Here is a 14254-nt window from a genome sequence, read left to right as displayed (position 1 = left end):
ATCTGTACATTTGAAATGACAGGCAAATTTTACTCTAACTTTAAATAATGGTAACTGGAGTATGGGGTTATTTTTCTAGGGAACTTTGCTTCTTCTAAAAAGGAAGCCTAGGACCTTGATAAGAAATGAACAAATTGTGCCTCCAGAAAAAGGAATTTTAAATACCTCTTGTTTCTGTCAACATTTTTTTTCTTCCTCTCTAGTGGCTGAAACAAAAGTATGCCTAGAACTTTTATTTACCTAACAGGATTTTAGCAAAACCAAAAGCTTAAAAGGTGAACACAAGGTGAATAGAAGATAGCAACATAGCAGAATCCCAATCTTGATTTTAGGAGCAAAACACAGAATTCAGGCTGAAAAGCAAGCTGATCTTAATACCTAGAGTCAAAGATTCTATTTTGTACCATGAATTTTTCAACTCTGAGCAAGACCAAGCCACCCAAGGCACACAGGTGTTCCCAGAAGATAATCTGACATTTCCCCAAGGTGACACACTGTAAATATTTGTTTAACATTTATTTAGGTGAGAACCTGACAGTTGCAACAGAGAAAAAGAGGGCTTTGGCTGGCAGGGTCCCAATTTGCAAGCCCCACTGGGCAAAACAGAAGTCCTGCAGATAACTGGGCCCATCGTTTCTGAAGGCAGTTAGGTGACTACTTGCTGCTACTGGATCCATGGGAGTGTCAACACAACCCTACCCAAGGTCCCCAACTGGATTCTCTATTATTCCCAAAGCAAATATAAAAGTGTCCCTGAGAAAAGTTATGGTAGATTTAATTTTCTTCTTTTTTCATAAGTTTTTAGAGCTCCTTTAATCAGGGCCATGGGCCATGAGTGAACCTGCCCCTTCATCTATGGGAAACTAATTGACCATAAGATGCTGGACTCCTTTTCACAGTTTCTCCATTAAGTTCTCACCAGTCAGTTTAAATATCTCTAGTGATAACAACTCACCATTTCCTGAGACAACATTTCCATATATATACAACTTTAGTATCCATAAAGTTCTCATTTTAGTTAAGTTAGAATTTACTTTTCTATGACTTTCAGTTCCTGGTTCCACCTTTGCCCTGTGGAAGCATAGAGAAAAAGTGTGCTCCCTCTTCCAGTCGTGGCCCAGGAGATTGGAGGGTAGCCATTGTGCACCCTCAGGGCCTCACATCTCCAGGTCCCCCAACTATTCTTCACATGAACCACTATCGTGGTCATTTTTCTTTAAACACGTTTATCACTGTTTTGTTTCTGCTCTGTACATGAACCTTACATCTAAGGTTTTCAACTAGAGTAGACCTAAAGTCTTCTTAACTGATGCATATGAGTCAGTATTAAAAAGAAAGCACTGAACCACCAAGCCAATCCTCAAGAACAACCTAGTGTTTCCTCATCTATTAGATACAGGATTTTGACAGAGATAAACAAGAACAAGTTAATGTACTTTAGCTGGTTGTTCTGCCAACTGATGCTCACTCAGAAGGAAGTTAAATCATCTCTGGGAATACCATCCAACTCAATTTAAAATTGTAATTATTTAACACACATATAGAATTTGATTTATGCATGAGTTTTCAGGAACATATCAATTATACAAAGCAATGCACAACCATAATCAATGGATTTTGAACTCCCATTTACCTAGACATTTAGGGGAGCTCCCTAATGGAAGGGTTTATTTATTGATCCATTTATTCCAACAAATATTTATTGAGCACCTACTATGTGCTGGGCACTGCTCTGAACAATGAGTATACAACAGTGTGCAAAGTCAGTAAGTTCTCTGCCATTGTGGTGCTTATAAAGTAAGACAGACAACATACAGACAAGCAAAAAGGGACACAGACTTGCTGCAGTGAAAGATAACAGAACTACCGAGGGTGATCAGAGATTTCTCCACAGAGATGTCTTTTGAACAGAGGGCATAGATCAAGGGGATAGATCCATCCTGGCAAAGGGAGCAGCATGTGAAAAGGAAGCTGGGGAAAGGTGGGCATTTTGGAGAAAGGTCAGTGCAGCTGTGGCAGGGTTGATGACACCATAGAAGCAAGGAAGGCTTCAAAAGCCATGGCAAAAAGTTCAGCTTATAATCTAAGTCTAAGAGAAAGCCCTTGAATGGGTAGAGGCAGGGGAATGACATCATCTAACTTGTGCTTTTATTTTTTTTCCCTTTCAGTTTTATTTAGACACAACTGACATACAGCACTGTGTAAGTTTAGGATGTACAGCTAATGATGACCACAATAGGTTTAGCAAATATCCATCATCTCATACAGATACAAAATTAAATAGAAAAAAATATTTTTCCTTGTGATGAGAATTCTTAAGATCTACTCTCTTTAACAACTTTCATGTAATAACGTACAGCAGTGCTAACTGTGTTTTTAAATCATAATGTTGACAGCTAAGTGGAAAATGGATTAGAAGATGAGAATGAGAAAAATACGCAAACCTTGCAACTCTGAAAGAGGTGATAAAGTTTATACCCTCCCAGAAACTCACACACCATCTTTGACTACCATATCAATAATAGTACTATTTATATTTAATAATAATTTACTTATTGTTTATAACAATACTACTTATGGAGAAGTTACTGTGTGCTAGAGAGTGCAGAGCATATATGAGCACTGTATAAATCATTCTGTTTAATACACACAAACAAACCCTATGAAGTGGGTATTATCACTTTCATGAAACAGATGAGGAAACTGAAGGTGAGGAAGGCCAACTGAAGTGCCCAAGGTCTTACAATTGGCAATTGGCAGAGCTGTGGTTTGAATCAGGTTTCATCTGCCCCCCCCAAACTTTCAAGTGCATTCTCTGCATTTACCAGAGTAATTTCTCTAGTCTCCAGTGAACATATTTATTTGCAGAAAAGTATAGTGCTTTTGAAGAAGTTCATTTGAAGAACCTCACTCAACCTCTTCCACAATCCTATAGGGATTGAGTACATGAAAGAAAACTGTCTGGTAGATCCCAGGTTTGAGATACAATCTTTAATCTCTAGTCATTTAGCTAGATAAAGAATTTTTTTCAGATAATTTATCTATTTTCTTGACTAAAATGTGGATAGCAGAACCTGACATATCTCATCTTTTTTTTGGACAAGTTCAGTTAGGTCTGGCATGAGAAATATTGACCCCAAAATAGATGCATTAGCTAAACTTTGATCAGGACTTGATGATCCAGGTATTGTGCTAAATGCTTTAATATGAGTTATCTTAGTCAAAAATCAAAAACTATAGAACACTTCACAAACCTGCATGTCATCCTTGCGTTGGGACCATGCTAATCTTCACTGTATTGTTCCAATTTAGTATACATGCTGCCAAAGCAAGCACTAGATAAGAATTTTTTATTTCATGTCTACAGATGTTAAGAATATCTGCGAAGCACCTAGGGGCAAATCAACACTCCAGAGGAAAAAAACCAATAGAAAACACATCCATTTTTAAATGTTAACGATGTATTTCATGAGCAAAGTTTCTCTGCAAAGTCTTAAAGATGTGAGTAGGGTGATGATCACAAGATCTCCTGGGTGTCTTCCAGAAGCAAAGCCAAGGCAGGACCTCTCAGGCCAGTTAACCCTGCTTCAGCTTTGATAAATTCATAGACCTATTATTTCAACCCAGAGGGAAAGGGTGATAGTTACATATCAAAAGCATGTGGCTGCAATGTTTTCTTCCTCTTCCAAACACAGAGATTTTAAGTGTATCAAAAAGTCATCCAGAAACATCTGTTATTCTCCTGGCCTAGGAATTGTTCATCTCTCTCTACCTACATGCTGATATTTTTAAGCTATTCCTTCTAACCCACATATTTTTAGGGCTACCTAAATTGTTTATCAGCCAAATCTCTATATTTTGAGATATATTTCATTGAATCAATATAGTTATGGATTATCCTGTATTATAAGATATCCTTTAATTATCCTGTATTATAGTCCATGATACACACACTTATTTTTTAATAAATGAAACAATTAATGGAACTGTTTAATTAAACTGTTAAAGTTCACTGTTATATAATATAGTTGAGTACAGTTGAGGTCTCAAAGGGACAGGTTAAAAACCATACTACTTATACATCCCACTATATCTTTTTAAATTAAAGTCTAAATGTTATTAAGTACCTATTCTCTCTAGGATGGAATATAAGCAATTCTCTATTATTTGAATAGTAGAGTAGTAGAGAAAATGAGTAGAACAAATGATCCAAAATAGTGAAATATAAGAAAAAATGTTTGATATATAAAAATATAAGAATTATTTTCTACAATACATTTTACATTTCTGAACTTATTTTACTTATTAAATTTAGCTTGCAGGTCTCATGCACATGCTAAATGAAAGCAGGAAGCACTGGTCTGAAAGTACAATCATAAAATTAAATATAATAATGAATGTAATAAAATGTAGGACAAGTCCCTGAAGGATACCTGAAAATTGACTATAAATTATTACCCACTATAACAGAAAATGGAAAACTCTCCTATGAGAGCATTTCTCAGGATGAACCAGGTCAGGAGAAAAACAAATTTTACCTAAAAGTACCCTGAAGACTCTGGGCAGCTTAACTAGAATTTTACCACTGATTTAGCTGAGAGTAGAGACTGAATTAGCAGAAAAAGGATGATCAAAATGAGTTAAGAGTCCCCTGGAGGCTGAATGCACTCTCTTTCATTGTCTTATATGAAATTTATATAAGTATATATAAATTTCATGGTAAAGAGAGAACTTTCATGGTAAAGAGAGAAACTCTTTTATATAAGTATATAAATTTATATAAGTATATATACATACTCCTGAGTCCATAGAGAAATTAAAGCAAAGAGATGTAAGTGAAATTGTTTGAAATTAGGGAGAAATGGAATCCAACTCCAGCAGCCTTAAGTATTCTACCTAATTTTCTTTTACTCCATATAGTATCCTACATTTTTTCCAGAATCCTTCAATATTTAGCATATGTTAGAAATACTCTGTGCCCTCAATGTCATTAGTACTGCCCCTCCTTTCCAATCCACTGATAGCTATTGCTGACATTTACTGAGCTCTTCATAAAAACCCTGCACTGTCATTTAATCCTCACGTGAACTTTGTAAAGCACAACGATTATCTCCATTTTACAGATGAGTGGGCTGAGACATGCAGCTCCAGAGCCTGTGTATTGAATGGCGACCCCCAAAAGACACGTCCATGTCCTAACCTCGGGAACCTGTGAATGTGACCTTATTTGGAAAAATGGTCTTTGTGGCTGTAATTAAGTTAAAGACCTTGTGATGATGAGATCATCTTGGGTTATCTGGATGGGCCCTAAATCCAGTGACAAGTGTCCTCACAAGAGCAGACACACACAGACAAGAAGGCCATGTGAAGACAGAGGCAGCGACTGGAGTGATGTGGCCACAAGTCAAGAGTGATTGAAACCACTGGAAGGAAACTGGCAAAGAAAGGAAATGAGCCTCTCCCCGGGACCCCTGGCACAGTCCCCACCAGACTTTGGACTTCTAGCTTCTAGAACTGTGAGAGAATAAATTTCTGTTTAAGCCACCCAGCTTGTAGTAATTTGTTATGGCTGCCCTAGAAATTTAAGACAATCACCACGTTATAATGCCACTGTTCTAGGAACATAAAGGGCCTCTCTACTACCATGCCATAGGTTGACTCTTGGGAAAGATCTAACAGAGTTTCTCTCTTTACCCTGAAAGTACCCTCTGCAAATGATTCTTTCAGGGGAAACATTTTCCTGAATGTGGTGTCTGTTAATAGTGCTTCTATACTTACTTATACAATTCAGAATCTATTGTTTCTTTTCTACTCAGTTTTTATTTTATAGCAATGTAGGTTGTTTCCAGTTAAAATAATAAAAACCTTCTCTAGGTCCATCCACCTCACTGTAAATAACTCAGTTTCATTCCTTTTTATGGCTGAGTAATATTCCATTGTATATATGTGCCACATCTTCTTTATCCATTAATCTGGCGATGGACACTTAAGTTGCTTCTATGTCCTGGCTATTTTAAATAGTGCTGCAGTAAACATTGTGGTACATGACCCTTTTTGAATTATAGTTTTCTCAGGGTATATGCCCAGTAGTGGGATTGCTGGGTCATATGGTAGTTCTATTTTTAGTTTTTTAAGGAACCCCCATACTGTTCTCCATAGTGGTTGTATCAATTTACATTCCCACCAACAGTGCAAGAGGGTTCCCTTTTCTCCACACCCTCTCCAGCATTTATTGTTTGTAGATTTTTTGATGATGGCCATTCTGACCAGTGTGAGATGACAGTGAAGTAAGTCAGAAAGAGAAAAACAAATACCGTATGTTAACACATATATATGGAATCTAAAAAAAAAAAAAAAAAAGTGGTCATGAAGAACCTAGGGGCAAGATGGGAATAAAGATGCAGACCTACTAGAGAATGGACTTGAGGACACGGGGAGGGGGAAGGGTAAGCTGGGACAAAGTGAGAGAGTGGCATGGACATATATACACTACCAAATGTAAAATAGATAGCTAGTGGGAAGCAACCGCATAGCACAGGGAGATCAGCTTGATGCCTTGTGACCACCTAGAGGGGTGGGATAGGGAGGGTGGGAGGGAGGGAGATGCAAGAGGGAAGAGATATGGGGACATATGTATATGTATAACTGATTCACTTTGTTATAAAGCAGAAACCAACACACCATTGTAAAGCAATTATACTCCAATAAAGATGTTAAAAATAATAATAATAAAAACGTTTGTCTATTCAAAACTTTCTTTGTACATTAAATTAGTACAAATAACATGGAACCTATCTGCACTTTAAAATGCAATTCATTTTCTCATTACTACTCTGAAAACTTTCTAACATTTTAATTCAGAAAATAATTGATGTTATATATGATTATGTACTTAACAGTGCTTTGAAATTTAAAAAAACTGTATACTTATTAATTCAGACATTCCATAACATACTTTTATTGATTTACTCTCACTGAAAATTATTACTTCAATATAATATAATATCGAAGTTATATTATTTCAATATAATATAATATTGAAATTGTATTATTTCAAAAACGTGGGAATGCGTTCAAAGGTACAAACTTCTAGTTATAAAATAAATAAGTCATGGAGATGTAATGTACAGCATGGTGACTATGGTTAATAATACCATACTGTATATTTGAAAGTTAAGAGAGCAGATCTCAAAAGTTCTCATCACAAGAAAAAAAATTTGTAACTGCGTGGTGATGGATGTTAACTAGACCTATTGTTTTAGGTTGTACACCTGAGACTAATATAATGTTACATGTCCATTATACCTCAATTTAAAAAAAAAAGAAATGAGCTTACAAGACACATACACAAGTACACCGACTCACATGTTCTCCCTCACCCTCCCAAAAAAGAAAATTCTTTCTAATCCTATTCGATATTGTGCTGGACAGTCTCTGTTTGTCGCTCTGCATCTTCCCTTCACCCTCCTCACCCTGCTCTGGGTTCCATTGTGGGCCGTAAGAATCACCCAGCATCTCACCCGTACCTGATTTAGATGAGATTTGGGACCTCTGAACTGATGATATTGGGATGAGATTTTGGATCTCATCTATTGCACTCATATCAATTGCCCACCCTTGCCCAATTGTTGTGGGTGAGTTCAGTCGGTAGGAGGCCGTGGCAGAAGAGAGGGCAGGAGGAGAGTGAGGTCAGGGCATGTATTCCTTCTTCTCTCTCCCTGCAGGACTGAAGGGCTGGCAGTGGCTGTGCCCCTCTGTCTCGAGTCACAGAACTTGGCTTGTCGGGAGACCCCCTGCCCACAACTACAGCTTTTTCCAGGTCTGCCTGCTCTTTGCCTCTTTCAAGTCTTGAATATTGGAACTGCATCGCATTATCATGAGACCCTGGTGCCTCTCATCCTTACTTGTTCTCTTAACCTTGCCCACACCGCCATAAATCGTCTCTTCAATAAACTCTTTTCCATCGCCCTTGGAGTGTGCTGTCTTCTACCAGACCCTCACCGAAACAGCTACTGACTAACCTAGCTGATGGCCTCTATCTAATAACCTGAATAATTTCTTACCATAAATAAAATTATCCCAGATTTTCCAAAAATGTCTACTTCAAAAGGATTACAACTGGTGTGGGATTTTTTTTTCCCTTTAACAACAACCAAAACAAAAGGGGGTAGCTTGGGATGATTTTGTTCTTCTCAGACACTTCTGCTACTACTGACTCTTATCACTGAATGCTTTTCGTTCCAAAATACCTGTCATCACCATCACCGATGCACTCGGGGAAGGCAAGGCTGCAGCCAAAAAGCATGATATGTTGATAGCAACCAAGGCGATGGAGGTACATGAAGAACTTGAGGAACTTCTCCATTTCCATGTTTTTGACAATAGAGAGGAGAGGTGTCAGCGTGGTGTGGTAGGGCAGCATCTGACACTGGCTGTGAGTGATATTCATGCAGGCACCTGAGAAGGTAAGACAATTATGTTTAGGAAAAGACACATCAGAATTATATGTTTATAAACTCATTTGATATGATAGACTAATGTGTTCATACAATAAAATATATTCTGTAAGTCAGAATGATTATAGATATACAGTAAGGCACATACATACATAGCAGCATTATTTATAATTGCCAAGATATGGAAGCAACCTAAGTGTTCATCAACAGATGAATGAATAAAGATGTGGTGTGTGTATATATATATATATATATATATATATATATATATATATATATATATATACACACACATCTGTATTGTATAATATGGGGAATATAACCAATATTTTATAGTAACTATAAATGGAGTGTAACCTTTAAAAATTGTATAATTTTTTTAAAAAGAAAGCAAGAAAAAAGTGTGTGTGTGTGTGTGTGTGTGTGTGTGGTCATGAAATCAAGCTGCCAATACTCACAAAGGGATAGCATCTGTGTGCTGGGAAAATGTGTGGAAAAATACACTCTCACACCTAGCCAATGGGCAATCACTATTCTGGATCACAGCTGGGCAGGGCAATATGTATCAAAAAAATATTGGAAACATGCATAGCCTTTGACACTGTAATATTTCTAAAAATTTATAAGGAATTAATCATGGTTGTGCACATGGATTTATCTACAGGGATCTTCATCTCTTGCACAGTTTATACTTTTTAAAAGATAGCAATCACCTAAACATTCAACAAAGGGAACTGGTTTAAAATATTATGGAACAAACAACAGAATGCTTAGCTACATGAAAGATGCTTTAGAAGACTATTAATCACGAATGAGGCTTATAATAAACAAAAATTGAAAATCACAAAACAATTTGTATACCATGATCCTGTTTTTAAAAATACACGATTATTCAAGGATTTCCAATCCTGCCCATGTTTAGGGTCAGCTCAGAGACTCTGACCTCGTTTTCTTCCAAGCTGGCTCTCCTGAGCATTACCACCTCCATGGCCTTTCCTTCTCCTTCATGCCATAAATTTGCATGGTTGGCCAAAAACTTAGGGGCACGACATTTTTTTGGACCTCATCAAACTCATAATACAAAATGGGAAATAAAAGAATCAGAGAAGAAGAAAAATCCAGATTAAAATCTGTATATAGAACACAGATAGACATAAACATGAATTCAGCTTTGCATGAGGGCCAAGGTGGGGAGTTTGGGGCAAGTTTCACAAGTATGACACTCAAATCTTTTAGGAGGGAAGTTAAAATGCATTTCAGTTTGGGGAGCATTAGAGGCTGGAAGAAGGTATAGAGAGTGGACTTCAAAATGACACAATTGTATGTACTGTGCTATAAGCAGAAAAGCTTGCTTAGAGGAGCTAAGGGTAAATTTTTCTCCATCAAAAATATGAAATCAGGGCTTCCCTGGTGGCGCAGTGGTTGAGAGTCCGCCTGCCGATGCAGGGGACATGGGTTCGTGCCCCGGTCTGGGAGGATCCCGCATGCCGTGGAGCAGCTAGGCCCGTGAGCCATGGCCGCTGAGCCTGCGCGTCCGGAGCCTGTGCTCCGCAACGGGAGAGGCCACAGCAGTGAGAGGCCCACGTACCGCAAAAAAAAAAAAAAAAAAAAAAAAAAAAAAAAAAATATATATATATATATGAAATCATTCATGAAGAATTCAGTATCAAGAAAACATTTATTACAAATCAAGCTTGTGCCAGGCACCACAACAGGTACTCAGACCTCCTAGTTCAGAATTACCTCATTTTCACAACCCAGTAAAGTGATATCATATCTATATTACACATGAGGAAATTCAGTATCAGAAACCCTAAGACATCTGCCCAGGAGTGCACAGCTATTATGTGGAAATTCCAGATCTTCAAACCTATGCTTTCTGAGAAATTTCCATTTGGAGCCACCTTAAGCTAATGCAAAGGGGGTTATGATGTTAAAAACAGTTCTTAAAGAAGTTAATTCCTAATGGCCCATGAAAGGAAGAGGCTAAAAAGCATATAATGATATATCACATAGTCTGTATTTAAATTAATGGATAATATACCATGTATTCTGATCACATTATCATTCATTTTACATTGCATTATTTTCTTTAGGGGTCATCAGCTTTGGGGTTTATACACTTGATTATAAACCATATTTGGTGAGATGACCAAAAGGCTCATTTACCCCACCGAGGCAAAGAAAACATAACACCAAGAGAGCATTTGAAAAATACATGATAATGAGGAAAATAATATTTTGGTTGGCTATACTATGTTCATGGCAGTGTGAGTTGCACAAAAGAGATTTCCTAATAGCAAATTCCCTTGGGAAAAGAGAAAATGATAAAATAATAGTCTGAAACCTTAAAATATGTCTCAAAATAATTGGTATGGACAAAAATAATAATGTCTTATATTTATAAAATGGTTTTCTAAAGTTTTCCAAACCACTCTTATTAGGATTATAATCTCTCATTATAAATGAAGAAACTACGGCTCTCATAGGTATGTAGGTAGGTGGAAAGATGATGGATGGATGGATGGACGGGATGGGTAGACAAATAGTTAGCCAGGGAGACAGACAAAAAGTGATTTGCAGGGACTTCCCCTGTGGCTCAGTGGTTAAGAATCCACCTGCCAACGCAGGGGACACAGGTCCAATCCCTGGTCCAGGAAGATCCCACATGCCACACAGCAACTAAGCCCGTGCACCACAACTACTGAGCCTGTGCTCTAGAGCCCAAGAGCCACAACTATTGAGCCCACGCGCTGCAACTACTGAAGCCCGTGCACCTAGAGCCCGTGCTCTGCAACAAGAGAAGCCACCACAATAAGCCCGCGCACCACAGTGAAGAGTAGCCCCCGCTCGCAGCCACTAGAGAAAGCCTGTGCAGCCAAAGATAAATTAATTAATTAATTTTTAAAAAAAGTGATTTGCAGACGGACACCCAGTCAGTAATAGAAGCGGGACTGATACATGTGTCCTCCACCTCTTAGGACAACATTCTTCCCACTACACCGCAGCTGTCAATAGCAGAACAAATGCCAAAGGAATTCAAAAGAGCAAGAATTCAATGTAGAGTGAATGATCAGGGAAGATTTAATGAAGAGGAAGAACTTGATTTGCTGGTTGAAAGATATCTAAGGTCTGGACTGGCAGAAGGGTTAAAAACTGAGAGCGAAGCATTGACATATATACACTACCAAATGTAAAACAGATAGCTAGTGGGAAGCAGCCACATAGCGCAGGGAGATCAAGTCGGTGCCCTTTGTGTCCACCTAGAGGTGTGGGATAGGGAGGGTGGGAGGGAGACGCAAGAGGGAGGGGATATGGGGATATATGTATACATATAGATGATTCACTTTGTTATACAGCAGAAACTAACAACATTGTAAAGCAATTATACTCCAATAAAGATGTTAAAAAAAAAACAGGGTACTTAACGAGTGGTAGAGAAAAATTACTACAAAGACAGAATCATAATTGCATGTAACACAGAATGACCAAAAAACTTGAATCTGGGCAGAAATGTTCAACAAACTTAGCTGAGAATTTGCTAACAGCCAACAAATATAAAAGGGAATCACTCTTTAAGACTCTTGATTTCAGGCCTTTTATATTCAAGTAACTGTGTAAATTTCCTATCATTCCTACTGTCTCAACCTGTGTGTCAAATATTCTTTTTTCCCAGAATGTTCCATTGTCTTTGAAACATGTAACTCTAGTTTTGTATTTGTGCACATTCTCACCAGGGGCAAATGAGTTTTCATAAGTCAGCTACATGCTGGGAACCAGGCAGAGACATTTCTCTGAGGGGAAAGGGAAGGGCACTTTTGGAAATGGACTCATTTATTGTTGCTGCTCCCTCTAATTTGGTTTTCATAGGGTAAAAAAAAAGGGTGGAATGTTTGTTTTTCTTCCCTGAGAATTTACTACTGAGTCTAGTAGAAATTAGAAGTCAGGGTTGCTATATAAGAATGCATAAAAAATACAATAGATGTAATTAACCATAGCGTTCCTATAGACATCATAATGTGTCTTTTAAATAATAGTTACTTTAAATTGGGGAACTTGGGGAGGAGAAGTTAGAAACAGATCTGAAGAGCAAAATTGCTTCCTGATTCAATGGATTTCTGGTGAAGCAGAAATATTTATTCTAATTAGCTCCTAAATTCTAAAACAGCACTACTAATAAGGCACGATTTAATAACAAATTTTCAGAGTATGCACTGATTACAAGATAGGTCCCAATTTCAGAAAAAAAATTAAATATGAAAAATAAAATGCTGCTTGCATTTGAGAAGATGAGTTATTGATTTTTTGTTTTGTTTTCTTAATCTGACTCAGTAGTTTCTAGATCAAACTGGGGCTTTCTCTACTCATATCACATTGCTAATACTTCTAGATGCAGTAATTAGGAAGGAAAGATGGGTCTGTTTTAAGAGCTTTCCTTATGTTCATTTGGAAATTATGATAAATTCTGTGTTGTCTACTTCTTGAATTAGATAATGTGGAGTTAGAAATTCGTTTCTTATATGTTTTTTTTAATGTAAAATTAACTTAAGAAACTTCTGACTTACACAGAATTTATTTCAACAATGGGTTCTTTTAAAAATCCATTAAAATCAAATAAAAATCATTTTTAAATAAAAGCAAAATAGTATCTAAACCATAATGATTATAACAGATAATAGTGTTATTAGACAGGAAAAGTCTTCTTAAATTAAAAATAATGAAATATCAACTTTCTAAAGTACTTTGCTATCTTTTGTCTAATAACCTAACAGGAAAACTTGGTAACCTTTCTGACTTCCTATGTATGATTTCACACTTAATTGAAGGACTACTGGTAAAGATTCCACTGTAACAGGAGGCAATATTTTAACAGAGCATGGTTGGTTTGCCCTAACTTAGCTAAACTGACTTATTTTAACTCATGAATTTGCTTCACAGGATTTCCTTGTGGAGGCTTCTACATTTGTCTTACTTCCACATCCTGAGAATTTGATGGGGTTGTAAAGGAGAGTTCTCTGTACACAGCCCTTTTCAGTGGTTTGGGAAGAAAGTCATGGCAGGGTTGGCCCTCTTCACACGTTTTCCTTTTCATTTCTGCCATCCAGTCTGTCAAATTTTGTTGCTGTTTTCCCACATGATATCTTTTATTCCCACCTCTACAATTTAAATCCCAGCCTTTTATGGTTATATCTCCCACTTTTATCTGAATATTTTTGTCCTCAATATTTACTGAAAAACTGTAACACTCCTGGCATTGTTCTTGGCCCTTTCACATACTTTGGCTCATTTGCCCTCCTCACAAGTTACTCTGTTTCACAGCTGAGGAAACAAGGTTAAGTAATTTCCCACAAGATTCACACAGCTAAACCTAAGTATCCATCAACAGAGGCATGGATAAAGAAGATGTAGTATATATACAATGGAAAATTACTCAGCCATAAAAAAGAATGAAATAATGCCATTTGCAGCAACATGGATGGACCTAGAGATTATCATGATAAGTGAAGTAAGCAAGACAGAGGAAAATAAATATATGATATCACTTACATGTGAAATCTAAAAAAAAATTGATACAAATGAACTTATTTACAGAACAGAAATAGACTCACAGACACAGAAAAAAAAGACTTATGGTTACCAAAGAGAAAAAGGTGGGGAGGGACAAATTAGGAATTTGGGATTAACATATATACACTATTATACATAAAACAGATAAATAATAAGGACCTACTGTATGGCACATGGAACTATATTCAATATCTTGTAATAACCTGTAATGGAAAAGAATCTGAAAATAT

General features: G+C 37.1%; 1 protein-coding gene and 1 non-coding gene across 2 annotated transcripts in view; both read right to left on the bottom strand.

Moving 5' to 3' along the window:
- Nucleotides 1–14254, bottom strand: part of CORIN (corin, serine peptidase) — a 224215-nt gene that overhangs the window by 172291 nt on the left and 37670 nt on the right. The window contains exon 3 of the mRNA XM_060091256.1: nucleotides 8250–8457. Within this exon, the coding sequence (XP_059947239.1) occupies nucleotides 8250–8457 (208 nt within the window). The remainder of the gene's footprint in view (nucleotides 1–8249; nucleotides 8458–14254) is intronic.
- On the bottom strand, nucleotides 3231–3336 carry LOC132501490 (U6 spliceosomal RNA). The gene has a single exon (XR_009534247.1). It is a non-coding gene; the product is annotated as a U6 spliceosomal RNA (small nuclear RNA).

Source organism: Mesoplodon densirostris, chromosome 1, assembly GCF_025265405.1.
Source record: "Mesoplodon densirostris isolate mMesDen1 chromosome 1, mMesDen1 primary haplotype, whole genome shotgun sequence".
In the NCBI taxonomy this organism is placed as follows: Eukaryota; Metazoa; Chordata; class Mammalia; order Artiodactyla; family Ziphiidae; genus Mesoplodon; species Mesoplodon densirostris.
Note: the sequence above shows the minus strand (reverse complement) of the source record. Positions and strands in the feature narration are given on the sequence as shown.